This window comes from Sus scrofa, chromosome 13 (genome assembly GCF_054392235.1).
Source record: "Sus scrofa isolate SSC_HxYL_T2T_F1_AM1 chromosome 13, Sscrofa_HxYL_maternal_Yorkshire_Landrace_v2.0, whole genome shotgun sequence".
NCBI classification, from domain to species: domain Eukaryota; kingdom Metazoa; phylum Chordata; class Mammalia; order Artiodactyla; family Suidae; genus Sus; species Sus scrofa.
Genome location: NC_139395.1, coordinates 94,013,872 through 94,035,373, shown reverse-complemented (window position 1 = coordinate 94,035,373; position 21,502 = coordinate 94,013,872). Strand labels below are relative to the sequence as shown.

Sequence of the window (21,502 nt, the reverse complement as noted above, 5' to 3'; positions counted from 1 at the left end):
CTATGAACATAGCGGTTCATGTATCTTTTTGAATTATAGTTTTGTCCAGATATATGCCCAAGAGTGGGATTGCTGGATCATATGGCAACTCTGTTTTTAGTTGTTTAAGGAACCTCCATACTGTTTTCCATAGTGGCTGCACCAATTTACATTCCCACCAACAGTGTAGAAGAGTTCCCTTTTTCTGCATATTCTCTCTCGCATTTGTTATTTGTAGATTTTTTTTTTTTTTTTTTGGCTTTTTGCTATTTCTTGGGCCGCTCCCATGGCATATGGAGGTTCCCAGGCTAGGGGTCTAATCGGAGCTGTAGCTGCCAGCCTACGCCAGAGCCACAGCAACTCGGGATCCGAGCCGCGTCTACAACCTACACCACAGCTCACGGCAACGCTGGATCGTTAACCCACTGAGCAAGGGCAGGGATCGAACCCTCAACCTCATGGTTCCTAGTCGGATTCGTTAACCACTGCGCCACGACGGGAACTCCTAGATTTTTAAATAATGGACATTCGGACCAGTGTAAGGTGGACCTCATTATAGTTTTCATTTACATGAAAGAAATATAATGTAAAAATTAAGTTAATCTAAATTTGTCTGCTAATTTAAAAGCCTCTGGTTAACTCTTAGTTTAAAACAGAGGTTTTCAATTTGATATCACTTGTAAAATAGGGCACAAATGAACCTGTCTATAGAACAGAAACAGACCCATGGATATAGACAACAGACTTGTGGTTGCCAAGGGGGAGTGAGGGAGTGGGATGACTGAGACTTTGGTGTTGGTAGATGGACACTGTTTCATTTAGAATGGATGAGCAATGAGGTCCTATTATATATCTCTTGGGATAGATCATGATAGAAGATAATATGAGAAAAAGAATGTGTATATGTGTATGACTGGGTCACATTGCTGTACAGCATAAATAGAACACTGTAAATCAACTATAATAAAAATAAAATAAAAAATAAATTTACAAGCTCTTCCTCAGAGATCTTGGAATTTTTTGGAGGGCCACTGAGAGCAGTAGTACCACTAATAGGAAGAACATTAGGCTCTATCAGATCTACTTTATCCAATTTTAGTTATTAAAATATAAGTACTGCAATTATTTAGCTCTTGATTTTTTTTTAGTTTTATTGATGTATAGTTGACATATAATTGTGCATATTTAAAGTATACAATTTGAGGAGGTCCCATTGTGGCTCAGGGGTTAACAAACCTGACTAGCATCCATGAAGACATGGGTTCAATCCCTGGCCTCCCTCAGTGGGTTAAGGATCCGGCAATGCTGTGAGCTATGGTGTAGGTCACAGACACGGCTCGGATTCCGCGTTGCTGTGGCATAGGCTGGCGGCTATAGCTATGATTGGACCTCTAGCCTGGGACCCTCCGTATGCCATGGGTGCAGCCTTAAAAAGACTAAATAAATAAATAAAATAAAGTATACATTTCTGATATACATACATATACACATTTGGAACATCACTCCTAAAGTTATTTTTTTCCCCTTTGTAATTCCACCCCATTCCATCCCATTCCTAGGCAACAGCTGATCTCCCTTCCATTGTCATAGACTAGTTTGCCTGTTATGGGATTTTACTTTTTTATTTTTGGCTGCACCCACAACATGCAGAATTTCCTGGGCCAGGGATGGAGCCTGCACCACAGCTGGGACCCATGCTGCTGCTACAGCAATGCTAGATCCCTAGCCCACTGAGCCATGAAAGAACTTTCATGGGATTTTATATAAGTGGAACCATAAAATATATTCTCTCTTTTATTAACTTCTTCCACTCGGCATAGTTATTTCACTATTTTTTGCATGTTATTGCATGTATTAACAGTCCATTTTTATTGCTATTTTGTATTCCATTGCGTGAATATACCTCAATGTGTCTATCCATTCACCTGTTGATGGAAATTTAGGTTATTTCCAGTTTGAACTACTACAAATAAAACTGCTGTGAACATTCACGCACAGGTCTTTGTATCGACATATACCTGATATCCACTGTCTTGAAAACTATGGTTTCATATTTTTGTTTTGTTTTGTTTTGATTTTGGTTTTGGTTGGTACAAGTGGAAGTAAATATTTGCTTCTGGGTTATACTGTCCTGGTTAAAAGTGGAAGTATAGAAGTCTTGTCTGAAAACACGTAGAGTTTCTTATGTTTTTTTTTTTTTTTTTTTTCTTTTCCTAATTGTATTCCATTGTAGTCAGAGAACATGGACTTTTTGGTATTAAATCTTTGGAATTCATTTAGACTTTCTTTGTGACTATATATATAGTGCTCTTATGGATTTTTTTGTTTTGTTTTGCTTTTTGTTTTTGCTTTTTAGGGCTACCCCTGCGAGGGGATATGGAAGTTCCTAGGCTAGGCATCAAATCGGAGCTGCAGCTGCCGGCCTACACCATAGCCACAGCAACATGGGATCCGAGCCGTGTCTGCAGCCTACACCACAGCTCATGGCAACGCTGGATTGTTAACCCACTGAGCAAGGGAACCCGCAACCTCATGGTTCCTAGTCGGATTCGTTAACCACTGTGCCACGACGGGAACTCCTACTTTAACATTTCTTAATGAAGTTTCATAATTTTCCTAGAGGGATTGCTGTTGGATGTACTTTGTAATCCTTGATTTTTTGTACATTTATAAATGTATCTCTTTTCATTTTATAACTGTTTCAGGAACAGAGAACTAAAATCAGTTTTTAAATATTTACTTTGTGGAGTTCCCGTCGTGGAGCAGTGGTTAACTAATCCGACTAGGAAACATGAGGTTGTGGGTTCGGTCCCTGCCCTTGCTCAGTGGGTTAATGATCCGGTGTTGCCGTGAGCTGTGGTGTAGGTTGCAGATGCGGCTCGGATCCTGCGTTGCTGTGGCTCTGGCGTAGGCCTGTGCCTCAGCTCCGATTAGACCCCTAGCCTGGGAACCTCCATATGCCGCGGGAGCGGCCCAAAGAAATAGCAAAAAGACAAAATAAATAAATAAATAAATAAATATTTACTTTGTATTTAGCAACCTTGTAAAAGGTTGTTAATCCTGATTAACTGTTTAATCCTTAGATTATTTTGGATTTTTATGCTCATGATTGTATCATCTGCATATAACATCAAATATACCTGTTTTTTAAATTTTTTTATTTTTTATTGCTCAGATGAATTTATCACATCTGTAGTTGTATAATGATCATAACAGTCTGTTTTCCCAGGATTTCCATCCCACAGCCCAAGCACGTCCCCTCACCCCCCAAACTGTCTCCTCCGGAGACCATAAGTTTTTCAATGGCTGTGAGTCAGCATCTGTTCTGCAAAGTTCAGTCTGTCCTTTTTTCAGATTCCACATGTCAGTGAAAGCATTTGATGTTGGTATCTCATTGTATGGCTGACTTCACTTAGCATGATAGTTTCTAGGTCCATCCATGTTGCAAAAAATGCTGGTATTTCGTTCTTTTTAATGGCTGAGTCATATTCCATTCTGTATATGTACCACATCTTCTTGATCCACGCCTCTGTCAATGGACATTTAGGTTGGTTCCATGTCTTGGCTATTGTAAATAGTGCTGCGATGAACATCGGAGTACATGTGTCTTTGCGAGTCATGGTTTTCTCTGGGTATATGCCCAGGAATGGGATTGCTGGATCAAATGGTAGTTCTATTTTGAGTTTTCTGAGGCATCTCAATACTGTTTTCCACAGTGGTTGCACCAATGTACAATCCCACCAGCAGTGTAATAGGGTTCCTTTTTCTCCACACCCTCTCCAGCACTTTTTGTTTGTAGACTTTTGGATGATGGCCATTCTGGCTGGTGTAAGATGGTACCTCAGAGTGGTTTTGATTTGCATTTCTCTAATGATGAGTGATGTTGAACATCTTTTCGTGTGTTTCTCGGCCATCTGTATGTCTTCTTTGGAGAAGTGTCTGTTTAGATCTTCAGCCCATTTTTGGATGGGGTTGTTTGTTTTTTGGGTATGGAGCTGCAGAAGGTGTTTATAAATTTTGGAGCTGAATCCCTTGTCAGTGGATTCACTTGCAAAGATTTTCTCCCATTCTGTGGGTTGTCTTTTTGTGTTGTTTAGGGTTTCCTTTGCTGTGCAGAAACTTTGAAGTTTGATGAGGTCCCATTTGTTTGTTTTTGTTTTTACATATTACTCTAAGAGGTGGATCTGAGAAGATGTTGCTGTGGTTTATGTCAGAGGGTGTTTGGCCTCTGTTTTCCTCTAGGAGTTTGATAGTGTCTGGTCTTATATCTAGGTCTTTAATCCATTTGGAGTTTATTTTTGTGTATGGTGTTAGGGAGTGTTCTAATTTCATTCTTTTCCATGTGGCTGTCCAGTTTTCCCAGCACCACTTATTGAACAAGCTGTCCTTTCTCCATTGTATATCCTTGCCTCCTTTGTCATAGATGAGTTGGCTGTAGGTGCCTTCTATCCTGTTCCACTGATCTATATGTCTGTCTTTGTGCCAGCACCATGCAGTTTTGATGACTGTTGCTTTGTAGTATAGTGTGAAGTCTGGCAGCCTGATTCCTCCAGATCCATTTTTCTTTTTCAGGATGTCTTTGGCTATTCTGGTTCTTTTGTGCTTCCAAACAAACTTTAAAATATTTTGTTTGAGTTCTGTGAAAAATGTCCTTGGTAATTTGATAGGGGTTGCATTGAATCTGTAGATTGCCTTAGGTAGTATAGTCATTTTGATAATATTAACTCTTCCAATCCATGAGCATGGTGTGTCTTTCCATCTATTTGTGTCATCTTTGATTTCTTTCATCAGTGTTTTGCAGTTTTCAGAGTACAGGTCTTTTGTCTCTTTAGGTAGGTTTACTCCTAGGTATTTTATTCCTTTGGAGATATACCTGTTTTTTTCTTGTCTAACTACACATACCACAGTGCCCTCAATTGGCAAGCCCAACATCAAACCCCCTGGCAAAGGAGAGGAGGCTGTGGTCTCTCTAATGTCAAAGCAGGGCAAAGATGAGTTAATTTGGAGATGAATGGTGATAAACCAATAATTGACACATACTTAGCTTCATGAGTTATAACTATCTTTTTCTTAAATAAGGACTTGAACACTAATATTTCTCTTAACCAGCTTCATGGCCCTTCTTAGATGTCACTACTAGCATTTCAGTGCCACTGTGTTGTTTTGTTTTGTTTTTTGTCTTTTGCCATTTCTTGGGCCCCTCCTGTGGCATATGGGGTTCCTAGGCTAGGGGTCCAATCGGAGCTGCAGCTGCTGGCCTACGCCACAGCCACCACCACTGCCACAGCCACAGCAACGCGGGATCCGAGCCACGTCTGCAACCTACACCACAGCTCACGGCAACGCCGGATCCCTAACCCACTGAGCAAGGCCAGGGATCAAATCCACAACCTCATGGTTCCTAGTTGGATTCATTAACCACTGAGACATGACGGGAACTCTGCCACTGTGTTTTTGAACATAGTTTTTGCAAACATTTTTGGTTGCTTGCTTGTTTATATTTTTTAAACAATCAGGACTTAACTTAGGTTTACCAACATATTTTACAGATTGCTATGTTCTCCCTTGTTTTCCACATGCCACTTCTGCCTAATGTTATATTTTCTTCTTACCGAAATATATACGGCCATTTTCAGTTTGATATTCCCATGTGCTTCATACTTTTAAAATTTTGTAACTTTTGCCTGTGAGCTTTCTTTATTGGAAATCATCTGCTGCGGTGGTCCCACATGTGCTCTAGATGGGAATGGCAACCCCAAGGGCCAATTTTGTGGTTGCCTCCATCAGAGCCTTATGAGGTTCCAGGTTCTAAACCAATTTTCACATTAGTTTCAAGGTGTGGGTATTTCTACATCAAGTTACTTGTGTGGAGCTTCAGACCCTGTGTTCCTGTAGGAGAGATTGCCTGATTATTTCCACCCATTGCTGACCAATTCCTTGCCCTCACTGGCAGCCATGGCATTTTCTGATGACAAAGCTTTTTAGGCTTCTTGTCCCTTACATAGTAGCCTTGCCTTCTGGTCCTGTGTGCTAAAATCCTGGTTCTCTTCAAAACAGCCCCTTCAACTCCTATACTCTGCTTTAGATTTCCTTTTGGGACCATCATTGGAACTTTACCTGTGTTACTTTTTAATTAACCATGTTAAAATTAATGTTATGGTTTAACTAGGTTTTCTATGTGTTTGGAAGAGGAAGGATAGGTTTTCACTTGTCTGGTGTGTCCGCCATCTTGCTCAGTAATATGTTTGTTTTAGGGTTGCTAATATTCAGGCTGTCATATCTGATAGATTCCCTTATATCTCCTCTGGCACTTTGATCATTTTCAAGGCACTTGTCTGTTTATTGAACAGTACAATGCCATTGTGAGGTAGATAGGAGAGGCATCAATTGTCCCATTTTATTATGAGAATTTGTCACTCAAAAAGCAGAAACAAATTTTATTACATGTGTTATGTACTTTAGCATGCTCTTAGATGATGGGGGTGAAAATCAGTTTAAGTAGCTTATAGCACAATTGGAGAGTAAACAGAAACATTAAATACCAAATGCAGTAGTTGCTTAGCATGTGACCTCAGTGGATATTTAATATTTTCAAAAATGAAATGTTACAAGGCAGGGGATTGTTAAAATGAAAAATGTACAGTGTTGATGATAGATGCTACAGGGCAGTGGGGGATTGGGGCTTGGGAGAGGCCCTTTCACTGTGGAGTAGCTTAACGGAGGAAGTCTATTTGAGATAGGCCTCTAAGAGGTGAGTAGGATTAGTAGGCAGGATATACTTGGACTATTCTGGAATAGAGCATCTGCACATGAATAAAGAAGCAAAAAACTGGAGACCTGATTATGTTAGGTCTGAAACCCAAAGTGTAGGCTTTAATCTCATAGAAAAAAGAAATAGATAAAAATTGAGAGTAACATGACAAAATCTTTAAGATGTTGCCATTCTTCAGAGAAGTGGCAGTGAAGGTAGTGGGGAGAGGAAACTGATGGTAGGGGGTATTGCCTGAGTAGGTAAGAGAAAAGAGGATGTGACCTTGACAGCAGCTCTAGGAACGTGAGAGAGGACAAGAATAGTTGGCTTTGTATTCTGAAATGCAAAAGAGGCACTTGTTTAAATATACAGTTTATGTATTTTGTTTTTAACATGTTTAGGCGAACCAGCTGTATCTTAGAAACTTGGAGCAGAATTCCCAAACCTGTCAGAGAGATATAGAAAGCCCACTTTTCTCTCTGGCACTGACACTCAGCAGCAGTCTCCAGTGCTCTGCTGTGGGCATGCAGGCGGAGACCTGGGTTTGGAATTCAACTTGCATTTTCCTATGGAAGTAATACCACATGCTGGAGTTTGGTCCTGGGCCAGCCCACGCTGGAGTACTTGGGGTATTTATCACTGTAACATTGCTGCCATTGGTAAAGCATATTTGAGTTCCAAATGAGATTTTTCAGGCAGAAAAGACAAACAAATTCCCATCATGGTGCTGTGGAAACAAATCTGACTAGGAACCATGAGGTTGAGGGTTCGATCCCTGGCCTCGCTCAGTGGGTTAAGGATCCAGCATTGCAGACATGGCACAGATCTGGCATTGCTGTGGCTCTAGTGTAGGCTGGCAGCAACAGCTCCTATTAGAACCCTAGCCTGGGTACCTCCATATGCCTGGGTGTGGCCTTAAAAAGACCAAAAAGAAAAAAAAAAAAGATTCTTCAGGCAGAGAAGTACCAGAGGTAGCAGCCAGCAAAACTTAGGTAGGGTTAGCTCTTAGCACTTTTGAGTGGGTTACTTTTTAGTCCCATAAAAGCAGCTTCCTCCCTTGGTCAGTTACTGCCAGGAATACTGGTAGCTGCTCCATGAACAGACCTCCCGCACCCTCTGTGTCTGAGACAGGATGCTTTTGATGCATACATTCAGGCAAATCCTCAGTCAAGTGGCCTATAATTTTTCCAAAGGTGCAAATTCACCCCAAGGTTCTGATAATTTGTCAGGCACGAATACCCTACTTCTTTCTGGATTTAAACAAACCCAACCAAGAAAGAATAGTTCTTGGACTTCCTGCTGTGGCGCAGAAGGTTAAGGATCCAGTGTTGTCTCTGTGGCAGCTTGGGTATGATCCCTGGACTGGCACAGTGGGTTAAGGATCTGGCATTGCCACAGCTGTGGTATAGGTCATAAGCTCAGATTCGATCTCTGGCCTGGGAACTTCCATATGCCATGATTGTGGCCAAAAACAAACAAAAAAACCCAGAGTAGTTCTTGCTTTTACATGTGTTTACTGCTCCTCCTAATAGTATCCAGTCATGCAGTTATACTGTACACAATAATGTGTATATATAAATTTTTTTTCAAATGGCTGTTCTGATTTAAAGTACAAAATATACATATGTACACATTTTAAAATAAAGATGATAATGTTGTTCATCATCAACTCCTGGGCTGTCCATCTGGAGTCAGTTCATACCTGTAAGACATTTGGATTGGACTTGTGTTAGTATCGAGAGTGTGTTGTGGTGGCATCAGGCAAGTGCCTACTCTGTCCTACCTGGGCCTCTGTGGGACCAGCAGAACCCATCTCTTTGTAAGTTGGTCAGCAAGGGTTAAAACCAGAGCTTACAGAGGTCCTTTAGGGAAGTGAAATCTGCAGGCAGTAAAGCTTTAAATAAAGATGATAACTTCTCCCTCCTTGATAAAGGGGCTAAAATGTACTGAAAAGGGAAGAACCTGAATGTGGTCAACTGAAACAAATGTCTTGAATAGCAGATTAATGTGATGAAATGACAGGGCTCACTTACCACTGTGAGAAGCCCTTAATCAGATCTTCTTTTGATAAATCAATCAGTACCTAAACAAACACACATAATCAGTTCCCTTCCCCACAGCTGATGAAATGGAAACAAATTGTGAGAACGACATTGATCATAAAAAGAACCTTCTTGGGTTTTGAGCAGGAGCTCTTTTTCCTTCGGCTTTCAATATGGAACCTTCCCAAAAGGACAGTACTGACACTGACCTCAGTGTCCTGGAAAAAGGTGAATTGTTCTTTGCAGCTGTACCCCAGGAATTTATTTATGAATGTTTTAGAGAGAGGGAACAACATGCCTTTACTCACTAACTGATCCAGAATTTTAAGCAAGACACCATCATTTCTTCAACTGTAAAAATGAGGATATCATCACCTACCTCACAGAAGCGGGTTTTAAAAATGAGTATAAAGTGTATATTTTTGTCTCTTCTCCGCATCTTCCTGAAGATTATATTTTTTCTACTTTCTACTTAAGTAAAATCCCATTCACCACAAAAATCCTGATGTGAGACCCAAGTGACACACAGTGCTGTACTGATCAGAACAATACTTAATACTATAGTACAGGTTCAAATACTTGTGCAATGCCAAACTTGGATATTTTCAAGTTTGTTAAAATAGGGTTTACCATATTAATTACTTGAGTTTTAAGAATATTTTTAAGACACAAAACAAAAAACCACCAATGAGGCTGTACCTTCCTTGAAGTCAGTTCTGGTAATGTTCAGAAATTTTGCAAGGGTGTGTTCCACCAGTGAACTCCAGTTGGCCACCAGGAGGAAAAGAGTACCAAGAGTCCCTCTTGTACTTACTTTTCCTAGCTCCTTCCTTCTGTGTGAGCCAAGTGGCCTGCTGTTTTTCACTGCAACGTCTAGTGACCTCTTCTTTACTTCATCCATGGGAACAAAAAATTCAAATCTTCAAGAAGCAAAAAAGTCAGGAAGTGAGATTTATATATTTTAGTCATGTTTATTGAAAATCTCAAGTGTTTCCATTTTCTTCCCTTTAAAACTGAAAATACAGACTATTGAGAGGAGCATCTAGAACAGTATTGGCTTACAGCAGATACTCAATGCATCATTACTATAGATAATCACTATTCTATGTTATTCACAAACCTTGGAAGCAGCAAGAGGCTATTTGCCTCTCTGAGAAGTTCCTTGGACTATTGTGCTTTGAGGTTTGCCTCTTTCTTTGATTCTACCTTGGTTCCACTCTTTCAGCTCCCCCTCTCTCTGAACACTGCCTGCTCATAGGACCATCTGAATGAAACCCCTTTCTAGGTTGTTTCTTTGGATCAGCTAAGGGCTAGGATGCTGAATAATCAAGTTTTTTGGAATTGCACGGAAAATAGTGGCCTCTTCCCATTTCTGCCTGTAGAGTGAGGTAGAGGAATCTCAGTATGCAAGCTTTGTCTTATACTCACAAGAGGCCTCTAAACTTACTACTAGTTTTTTTTTCAGTCTTCCAATTCTTGAAATATTCTTTAAATTCTGTAGTGCTTTACAATTTTCAAAAGCTTGATCCACGTGATTTCATGTAATCCCATAATCTTTTCATTTTTTAAATTGAAGTATGTGACAGCATAGTTTCATAATGATGCAATTTGTATATATTTGTTGTTGTATATATTATGAAACAATCAATCTAGTTAACATCTATCACCATACATTGTTCAAAAAAATTTTTTTCTTGTGATGAAAACTTTAAAGATCTACTCTTCTTGCTACTTTCAAATATGTAATACAGTATTATTAACTACAGTCACCATGCTGTATATTACATTCCCATAAATTACTCATTTTATAATTGGAAATTTGTACCTTTTGACCCCTGTCACCTATTTTAAACATTCCCCACCTCACACCTCTGGCAACCACCAAACTGTTCTCAGTATACATGAGCTTGGTTTTTTTGGTTTGGTTTTTGGTATTTTTAGATTCCACATATAAATGAAATCATAAGTATCTTTTTCTGATTTGTTTTGCTTAACATAATGCTCTCAATGTCTATCCATGTCATAAATGGCAAGATTTTATTCTTTTTCATAGCTGAATAATATTCTATGGTATATATACACATTTTTTAATCCATTCATCTATCAAAGGATATTTAGATTGTTTCCATGTCTGTAAATAATGGCATGGTAGACATGGGGATGCATAATCTTTTTGAATTAGTGTTGTTTCATTTTGATAAATACACAGAAGTGGAATTGCTGGATTATATAGTAGTTCTGTTTTTTTTTTTTTTTTGAGGAACCTCCATATTGTTTCCATAGCAGCTGCCCCAATTTATGTTCCTAGCAAGAGTGCTTAAGGGTTCTCTTTTCTCCACATTCTAACACTTGTTATGTCTTGTTTTTTTGATAATAGCCAGTCTGACAGGTCTGAGGTGGTATCTCGCTGTGGTTTTGTTGTCATTTCTCTGATGATTAATGATGCTGAACATCTTTTCATGTACCTGCTGACCATCTGTATGTCTTCTTTGGAAAAAAATGTCTATTCAGCGGCTCTGCCCCCTTTTTTTTTTTTTGGTCTTTTTTGCCATTTCTAGGGCCGCTCCCACGGCATATGGAGGTTCCCAGGGTAGGGGTCAAATCGGAGCTGTAGCCACCAGCCTACCCCACAGCCACAGCCACAGCCACAGCAACATGGGATCTAAGCCACGTCTGGGACCTACACCACAGCTCAAGGCAACAGCAACACTGGATCCTTAACCCACTGAGCAAGGCCAGGGATCGAACCCACAACCTTATGGTTCCTAGTTGGATTCGTTAACCACTGCGCCATGACGGGAACTCTCTGACATTGTCTTATAATTGTGTCAGAGCTCTCTATGAAGGCAACATCATTCACTTTGTGTGGCTGTAGAATACAGGATGGTGTCTGATATAAAGTGTTTAGTGAATACTAAATGAATAAATTCTCTCTCCTCATACTCTTTCTTGATATTGATGAACTAAAAATGTAGCTTCTGAAGGAACATATTAGTCCTTAGACATGACCCAAAAAGGACTCAGTAAAATTCTTTTAAAAATGTGTAGTTATTGAATCTATCTTCCTAGACTACTTAGCAATGTCTTTTCTTAGGAACCCAAAGCAAAAGGAAGCAATGATGAGATTTAGACTTCTGTATCTTGTGGTCAACTTGAAATCAAGAATATTTAGGGTAAGACTTGCCACTACAGAAGCATCAAAAGCAGTGATTAGAATCTACTAGTTTTGACCCCAAGGACATGGGTGGACAAGCTAGGGGAGGGTATCTGTTTTACCTGCCACCTATGCTTTGTTGCAGGAGGGAAGACAGGCCAAAGAGCTTAGAGCTATGGAGGAAATTTTAGGTCTTTAGGTTCAAGGTATCTTTATTTTTGATTGAAAGAAAACCTATTAGACCAGATTCAAATCCTTTTACTGCCAAAGAGGTTTCATTTAAAGAGAAATATGAAACATTTCATAATCAGGAACACTTTTAGCCCCTATTGGCAAGAAAAGTAGGTAGCTGTTTTGCTAAACTTTGCTGGGAGTCCTTTTCTCCCACTAAAGTATAAAAACTTAAGGCATGGACTATGTCATCCTATTCAACCCCAGCCTTTCCCAGAATCTGGCAGCTGCCAGGCACACAAGAAGTGCTCAGCAAGTAACTCGAATGGCTGAGGCACTCCAGTCAGGCTACCTGGGCCACTTACGTCTCATCAAATAGGGGCTCCAGGGTCTTCCGCTTCACTGAGGTCTTCTTACGACTTGCCCACCTCCTTTCTGGCAACAAGTAGACACGGACGTAGGGATCAGCTCCACTGCTGGTACAGGGTGTCAGGTTTCTGATTTGGTTTCAAAGACATTAAAGAAAAAAGGCCCCTGGTTTTGATATACTGAAAATGCTCATTTGGAGAAAGCTGTACTAGCCATACAGCTTTAGATGGCCTTGAGGATAAAATGCCCTGTAGTCTAGATGATCAGAAAAGCAAAAGTCTGCAGAATTTGGAGGACGAAACATTAGACTTGTGGTTTTAAAAACGTATTTTGGTAAAGTTTATAGTAGAGCCAAGTACCTTCCATCTAGAGGAAGTTGATGATTCTCACTTGAGAAAATGTCCTGGCTCCAAGCCACCCCAGACATTTTTGCAGTGGTCCTGTCTGAGCAAAGTCCTTGGCTCTGGGGCCCACCAACACCACCGAGGATCTAGTTAGAGCATGTGCAGCATGCAGGCCTTCAAACCTCATTCCTTCCAAATGTCTACCTTGTCAACTTTGGGGCTGCCTGCCCCTGCCATTGCTCCAAGTGCCGCCCACTCTAATTTTTGGTCACCTGATGCTCTCAAAAGACCTTCCCTGACTCTAGCATCCCTTTACCTGCAGCCGTTGATTAGTACGCTGAGACAGCGCCGCAGACACACATAGCGCACTGTGAGCTGAATCTCACCCAGCCCCCGATGCCTGAGATCCCCGCCTCTGTAAAGAAAGGGCTTATCATTTCTCTTGCCATTACAAGTGCTGGCCACCCCCCACCCCCACGACAGAAGCACATCAGTTAATAATTTTCAGCAAGGTTCCTTTTAGTTAGAAGTCAGTTCTATCCAACATTCATGTATAATTACCCTACTTCACAGAAGGAAGAGCTTGAATCCCGGAGTGGTATCTGCCTTTATACTGTGATTTCTTGTTGAACCTTGGGTGGGTTATTTGACCTTTCTGATAGTAAGCGCTTCCTTGTGGGGTTATTGTGAAGATTGAATGAAATAACATGCTAAGCCCAATAAAAACTTAATAAATGGCAGCCATCAATTATATAATTCCAAATTCTGAGCTTTCCATATGATCCTAGTATATCTCTTTAGAAGTCAGGAATGTTTCTGCTGTAAGGAACCTTGACAACCGAAATCCAGCATCTGTTTTACGATTAGTATGTAGCTAGAGCTACAATGGACTTTTTGGTGCGTGCACACGTGCTTTCTCTCCCCCCGTCTTATGTTCTTTCTATCCCACCATGCTGCCACTCATGAAGCCATTTTGTGAAAAACTATAACTTTCAAAGAAAAGTAAGTTCATATCTACTTTTCCATCCAGGCAGATTTTTTTCATGCAGGTGATTGTAGAAAAGACTAAGCAGAGAGGTGCATACTCAATGTTGAGGCTGCTATCTGTCAGGTCAAAGCAGGAAGAGGCCAGGGAGTTGAGCGAGGACATGCTGGGAGCCAGCCTCTGGGGCGGCCATGCGAATGGGGAGGCAGGGCATTTCATGGGTCTGGGTGACTTGATGGGCCCTGGAGAGTGGGGGCCTGGGACAGTCAGGAAGATGGTGGCCAAACTCTTCTTCTCCCCCATGGGTTCACAGAACCCTCTGGCACTGTCCTTGCCTTTGGGCTCTGGGCCCATCTCTTGAGGTGTGGGCTTGGTGGCAGCAGTGGTGGCAGCAGTGGTGGCTGTGGTGCTCTTGGAGGCTTGCTTGGTATCAGAAGCAGGGTCTGAGGGGCACGGCAAATCTGCAGGGCCTTCCTGGGGTGGGGCTCTTGGGTCCTGGTTGGTGGCCATCTTCTTAACAAACAGAGGGCCTTTCTTTAGGGCTTCAGGTCCTGTATATGGGCTTCTCAGCTCTCGCTCTTCCATGCGCAGAAACTGCAGGCAGATGACAGGGTTGTTTATGGGCTGGGCCCACCACTTCCACTTTCTAGCCTCTGCTCTTATCTTAACCTCTGAGAAGTGGTTCCTCTCTCTTTTCTGGAAAGAACAGCTTTCTCAAAACTCAGTTCCTTCCTATTCATTCAGTTCAATGGACTTTTACTCCCAAACTGTGTCTTCCTTAAGCTCTGTCTCTGGCTCCCTCTAGTCAGACCTTCTGCCTTTTCTCTTCCTCTTGCCTCACTCATCTTCATGAAGATTGAGTACTGACCCCCTTCTCTCTCTACACTCCTACTAGCTGCTGGAGACCTGGCCCATTCTCACAGTACACACTTCCCCTCTGTGCAGAGGACTCCCATCTATACCTCCAGTCTTGCCTTCACCTTAACCGTCACATATATCACCAGCTGCCCTCCGGATGTGGTCATTTCTGGCTGTCACCTTATTCACCATTGCTTTCCCTAAAATGTGTTTCCTACCCACACACACCCCTGTGATCCTAGCACCAAAATTTCAAACCTCAGCCATCGTGTTTCTCCTTCCCTTTTTCCCAGTCACTAAGACTCTTAATAAAAATTCCACTTCCAGCAATATGGTGATCAAAATATTCATAAAAACCTCGTTAGGAATGTCAGTATTTTAAATGCATTGCCAAATTTACAAAAAAGGAAAATCCCTAGGTTTAAAAAATGAGAGGGAGAAAATAAATAAATTTAAAGGCGTTCCAACCGTGGCAGAGCAGAAACGAATCCAATTAGCATCCATGAGGTTGTGGGTTCCATCCCTGGCCTCACTCAGTGGGTTAAGGATCTGGCGTTGCTGTGAGCTGTGGTGTAGGCAGACACGGCTCAGATCCTACATTGCTGTGGCTGTGGTATAGGCCAGCAGCTGTAGCTCCAATTCGACCCCTAGCCTGGGAACTTCCATATGCCGCAAAATAAATAAATGAGAGAGAGAGAGAGAGAAAGTTGAAAAATAAAGGTTAACTTTCCCAGGATCATTTATCAACCTTGGAATCCATGCAGTTAAGGAGAAGAGGACTTGGGTCAATGTAGGACCCATGAAGGCGGGATATCATTAGTGAAAAAGTAGTCTGTGATAAACATTTCACTCACCAGCAAAGACTGATGCCAAGAAATATATCTTTCTCACCCTATACTCTGGTTGGGGGGTGGGAGGGAAATAGAGTCTTTCCTGAGATTATAGAAACTCATTGGCCTGTCTCCTATAAATTTTGGGTACATATTTATACTACCTATGGGGTCTTGAAACCCAAAGTTTAAAAGTTAACATAAAAGTATACCCAGGGCAGTTCTCTTGTGGCGCAGCAGATTTAGGATCTGGCGTCACTGCAGCAGCTTGGGTCACTGCTATGGCTCAGGTTCAATCCCTGGCCCAGAACTTCCATATGCTGCTGGCATGGCCAAAAAAAAAAAAAAAAATGTACCCAGGTTTGTAATATCCCTGAGGTGCTTGGTTGCAGCTAAAGCAGAACTTCCTTAGAAGTGAACAACTTCAACCCAGGTCATAAAGGTAACACTGAACATATATCTGCAACCCAAGTTATCAAATGTAGAAATGAGTCACCTTGAAAAAGTATCAACAAACAGGTTATCAGAATTTAACTCCCAAGATCTTCAGATAATAGAATTGACAAACATGAAGTATTTTCAAATGATTTAAGATAGAATGGAAACATAAGAAGATAATAAAATACAACCCAAAAAAAGACACTGTAGCTTTGGAAAAGATAAAATGAAAAAAAATATCCTTTGAAATTGAAAAGAAATTGAAATTGAAAATATCCTTTGAATTTGAAACACTGTGAATAGGTTAAACAGCAGATTAGGCATAGCCAAAGAAAAGAATTCATGATCTCTAAGATAAGTCTGAGGAAATCAGAATGTGGTGCCAAGAAATAAAGAGATGGAAAATATGAAGGTGAGGTCAGGCCATGGAGATGAGTAAAGCCCAGCATAACAGAAGGAGCTGTAGAAGGAGGGATTAAAAGATTGGGAGAGGCAATATTTGAAAAGAAAGTGGCTGACGATATTCTGAAATTGATTTAAAAAACATGAATCCATCTCCTAGCTTCTTCCCAACACCATGCAGATAACTCAGTACTAGCGCAGTCCACTCCCGTCTGCCCTGGGGGAAAGGGGAAGAGATTTACCCGAAGCACCAGCCTCATGGAGATGAGGCTGTCTAGGCCTGAGTGGTCCAGCTGAAAGCGCTGCTCGAGGGTAAGGTCTGCGTAGGGAAGAAGCTGACACAGGGGGAACTCCAGCACTCCTAGGGCACACTCCTGGTCATCATCGAGCACCTGGGCAGTGGGCCAGTCACAAAACGAGAGGATAACTAAGTCCCACCCTCACCAGCACCGTGCTCTGGGCTTCATCCAAATCTGAGTTCACGTCAGTAAGTATGTACTGTGCTGCTTTCTCTTGACCTCTCATCCTGTTCTGTGAACTGGAAATGGGACCAGGCCCGGTCCTTCCCTTCAGTCAGGGCAAGAGAGTGACTCAGGGAAGAGGCAACTATGATCTGTCTGAGGCAAGTCTGTCAAATGTCTGGGGCTATCAGGGCTTTAGGGACTGAAGAGCTGTGCTGCTCCACGATGGGACCTCCAGACAGGGCTAAGGGCCCCCAGAGATCCCAGTTCTGCCACTTGTGGGTCATGCGATCTTGGACTCATTGTTTGAGCCTCTATTTGCTTAGGTGTGAAGAAGACAGCTTTCTTCCACAGATATTTTGTGAAGATTAAATATTTTTTAAAAGAAGTCCAGCATCATTAATGCTCTGGGTAGATTCCAACCCAGGCCACAGTGGGAGCTACTGTAACCAACTAGAGAGTCTCTGGCTCTTGGGCCCCAGCCCATGTATCCGCTCCAATACCCAGGGAACGGACTTTACTGCCAGGGAACCTGCTCGGGCTCCCTACCCACCCTGGCTGAGACACCTCTTAGCTCTGTTCCAGGAGCTAATTTCAAGCAAACCTTCAGATGCAGTTGTTCGGCCGCCACACTGTGCACAAAGAAGGAGAACACCTGGCTCCACACAGGGTCCTTGCTGCGTGGACAGGTCTGGGGAGAGGAGAGGGAGAGATCACTGAAGGGTCAAGTTCGGCAGAGCAGGCAACCAGCACCCTCTGCTCTGCCTCTGGCCACCAGTGCCCTTGGGAGCTTTCTCGTGTCCGCCCAGGGATAGACCCAGGCATGCTGCAGCTTGTAGGAGGTGCCAGGGCAGGGCAGTCAACCTCAAAGAGAGTTTGCCACGAAGCCTCACAGGGGCTGAAATCATACCAGCATTAGCACTCGCTTCCAAGGGAAGGGGGCCAACCGGGTTGCTGCTGGTGCTGGGGTGGTGTAAAGGACAACGGGCTTAGAGCCATGCCTAAGCTTGAATCCTAGTCCAGCTGCTTTCTGCCATGTGCCCTTAAGCGAGTCACTGATGTCAGATTCTCAGATTCTTGAAATAAAACTATTTTGTGAGGTTATTTTGAAGACAAAATAATGTAAAATAGCTACTGTTTGCTGGCACCTACCAGGCATTCTTTGTAAGCTAATTCCCTTCTCTTTTGCTTCTCTCCCAGAAAAGTGTTGGCCCCCCATTTTTTCAGTCCTTGGCTCCATGCCAAGCTGGCTTACCTTGCTCAGGTATGTCTTCTTGCCTACAGATAGCTTGACATAGGAAGAAGGGTCTCTGCTGACTTTATTCTGTGAGGGAGCAAACCCACAAAATGGAGATGGAACCCTTAGTGTCAACTTGAAACCTTGCCTCTCAACCCCCAGAAGCATCAGTGGGACCTGAGACCACCCAACAGCTTCCCTTCTCAGCTCTCAGACTGCCATCACTGTGCCAGCACCTCATCAGAGCTGATGACCCCAAGGAGGCTCTTCCACGTTAAGGACGGGAGGCCTGGCTCTTGTTCCCTAGAGCTGTGGAGACAGACAGGGTGGAGCTGAGTTCTGGCTCCCCCTTGGCTGTGTGACCAGTCTTCTGAGTCTTATTTTTAAATGGCAGTAAAAATGGACTCACAGTCACTGTGGGACGCAGGCATAATGAATGTGGGGATGAGCTGCCAAGCTGGCACACAGACTCAGTGAAGGGCAGCCCTCATCATCCCAGGCTGTGTGTGCGGGGCGTCACCCAGAAGACATGGGGCTGTGACTTGCTTTCACACACTTACCCTGGCAGATCTGGAGAGCTTTTTGGCTTGATATTCACCATTTAGGTAGTCAAAAGGATTTCTCTGAAGCATGAGAAGAATAGGGTGAATGAGCAACATGTGGACATTTGAAAGTGATGGGCACAAGGCAGGGTATATGACACTCTAGCCATGTCACCACTCACCGGCAGGTTGCAGGCGCTCTCCAAGAAGACCACGAGGATGGCAGTGGAAGAGCTACCATGGTCCTACAAGCAGACACAGACCCTCGCCAGGTGCCCCCAGCAGCAGGAGACACAGACTGGTTTTAGGAAGCTTATTCATGGCTGAAGAGCCAGCCCTTGCACCCTCGACTGGGCATACTTTCCCTCACAGCCTAGCTTTTTGTTGAGACTATAAATACAACCGCAGCATGGCAGATTCAAGTCAGAACATGTGGACTTTCCCTATGAACTGGGCTGACAGGCACTAGCAAGGTTTTTAAGGACCCATCTGCCCTGCGTGGAGATGAGGGCTAAGGGATGTGCCCTCCAGAAGGTGGGGCTGGCCGGGGAACACTGAGCAAGATCTGGGGGCTCCAGCTCCCTCCCTCCCACCCTCCCGCCACACACACAGCTCGTACATGGACCAGTCCTGCCACAAATACCCCTGCCACCTTTCTAACAGGGAGCCCTGACACCCCACAGTCACCTCAATCAGAGCATCTGGGTCTGCAATCAATGAAAGCCACTCCAGCCGCAGGTGTAGCCGCCCACTGGTTGTGTCCTTCAGGGCAAACCACTGCAGGGGGAGGGGAAGGAGGGGAGGAAAGCTTGGGGAAGGGCCAGTGAGACACTCTGTTCAGGAAGCTCAGTTCTGGGACCTGGCAGGGTCCTGTAGGGACTTCAGAGGAGAGGTGAACCAGTCCAGTCAGGTTGGGGGCTCTGGGCTCAGAGGACTGGGAGAGGTGATTATGGATGGACAGAAGTGCTATGCTTTGGGATGGAAACCATGCTGTCCATAGGGAGGGGGTTGCAGGCACCAACTCTACCTCATCCACCACTCTGTTCGTCATGACATCACCAAGGCAGATCTGCAGGCTGGAACACATGGGGAGTGGGAGGTCAGCCCAGTTCAGGGGTGGCGAGAAGCAGCAGGCGAAGAGGCCCACCCAGAAATCCAGTTTCAAATATATGAGCGGGGCCCGCAAGCCAGAGTAAATGGAAGACCACATTGCACTCAAGAAAGGAAAGACTGGGGTTCCCGTCGTGGCTCTGGTTAACGAACCTGACTAGGAACCATGAGGTTGTGGGTTCGATCCCTGGCCTTGCCCGGTGGGGTTAAGGATCTGGCGTTGCGGTGAGCTGTAGTGCAGGTCGCAGATGCGGCTCAGATCTGGCGTTGCTGTGGCTGTGGCGTAGGCCAGCAGCTACTGCTCCGATTAGACCCCTAGCCTGGGAACCTCCATATGTCACGGTGCTGCCCCAAAAAGACAAAAAAAAAAAAAAAAAAAAAGGAAGGAAGGACTGTCTAACCATCAGGGCTGTGTCCACTGGGCAAGCTGCCTGGGGAGGCAGGCAGCTGTGATCCCCAGAGGGGAACAGGCAGACGCCGCTGGACACACTGGCTCTGATTTCTCAATGATGGTGCTACTGGCATTCTGGCTGGGATGATTCTTCATTGTGCAAAACTGCCCATGCATTGTAGGAATTTAGCTTCCCTATCCTGTGCCCTCTAAATGCCAGTGACCACCTCCCGCAGTCATTGTAGTAATCCAAAAGCACCCCCACCCCCTCCATTTCCAAAACTGCCCTGGATGCCCTCCAGGGGCCAAGTATAGTTGGCATGCATGTGAGAGGAGGTAACACATTCAAAGCATGCCTCTTACCTACCCCAACCCCAACCCAACTGGAAGGTCCTGATAAGAGGGGAAATTAATTCCAAGTAACTTAGAAATATGCTTGAGCTCAAAATACAGTAGAAATCAGAAATCAGTTATGTAAAACATGAACCACAAGACACACTTCTAATCTGCAACATTACAAAAATCACAATTTCTTTCATTAAGATGAAAAATTAAAAATGGTAAATAACAACATCTAGTGGTAAGCTAGTTCTTAGGCTGTCAGATTGTGCCCTTCCCACTGTTTTTCTGCTTTTAAAAACCACATGTTCATGGGAGTGCCCTGTGGCAAAGCGGGTTAAGGATCTGGCATTGTCACTGTGGTGCCTGAGGTTGCTCTGTGGCAGAGGTTTGACCCCTGGCCCGGGAACTTCCATATGCCCCAGGTACAGCCGAAAAAAAAAAAAAAAAAATCACATGTTCATAGAAACGAGCTAAACGATTTAGGAGTATGAAGACTGGGGTAAAACTCTTTTCTGCTGCCTCCTAATCCCAGCCTCTGAGATGAGTAGCGGTGTAGCTGCCACACATGAATGTGCACACACCTACACCACTGTCCTTCCTGGAAAGAGGAATCAACTTCTCAGGTCACTCGCAACCGTTTCCCCCACTTCCTTAGACATAAGAAAAGTCCTCAAGGTCAACATCCATAGATCCTACTCATCAAACACTCAGCCAGTGTCCTCTTGAGTCTAGACATTCATGTTTCCAGCTTTTTTTGTTTCGCCCCTAACAGGGCTGCAACATTTCAGGTATAATGTTTTTAGAGGAGAGTCCTGGAATGGGGACATCCAGATCAAAACACTGTAAATCTGGAGTTTTGATAGCCAGCCCCACCCTGGTCATTTCAGTCCTCTCAGCCCGTGGGGCTCTGGGTTCCACCCCAGGGTGAGCAGACAGTTCCTTGGCACCACGGGCCTGGCCATCCATGCCAGCCTTAGCCCTGCCTGTTACTCCAAATGGGGTCTCTGGATACATTATGAGAAGCATAGAAAACAGAGCCCACAGCACACAAACCTCAGGGTTCTCTCTGTACCCCCAGAGGGATGGGGCTCAGGGC

The 21,502-nt window shown here is 43.6% G+C and overlaps 1 protein-coding gene across 6 annotated transcripts in view; it reads right to left on the bottom strand.

Annotated features, from left to right (window-relative positions):
- Positions 1–6,388: 6,388 nt before the first annotated feature.
- ESYT3 (extended synaptotagmin 3) overlaps positions 6,389–21,502 on the bottom strand; it is a 51,485-nt gene continuing 36,371 nt past the window's right edge. The window contains exons 11-23 of one of the 6 annotated variants that reach the window (XM_003358571.6): positions 19,591–19,639; positions 19,251–19,340; positions 18,746–18,808; positions 18,582–18,644; positions 18,040–18,108; positions 17,389–17,475; positions 16,566–16,715; positions 13,896–14,389; positions 13,127–13,225; positions 12,463–12,594; positions 9,587–9,692; positions 8,764–8,813; positions 6,389–8,432 (exon numbers count right to left, since the gene is read on the bottom strand). In XM_003358571.6, coding sequence (XP_003358619.4) covers positions 8,396–8,432; positions 8,764–8,813; positions 9,587–9,692; positions 12,463–12,594; positions 13,127–13,225; positions 13,896–14,389; positions 16,566–16,715; positions 17,389–17,475; positions 18,040–18,108; positions 18,582–18,644; positions 18,746–18,808; positions 19,251–19,340; positions 19,591–19,639 — 1,489 coding nt within the window. In that variant the 3' untranslated portion in view covers positions 6,389–8,395. Of the gene's footprint in view, positions 8,433–8,763; positions 8,814–9,586; positions 9,693–12,462; positions 12,595–13,126; positions 13,226–13,371; positions 14,390–16,565; positions 16,716–17,388; positions 17,476–18,039; positions 18,109–18,581; positions 18,645–18,745; positions 18,809–19,250; positions 19,341–19,590; positions 19,640–21,502 lie in introns of all 6 variants that reach the window. The other 5 variants (XR_002337696.2, XR_014823983.1, XR_014823984.1 and 2 more) reach the window with 5 other exon arrangements.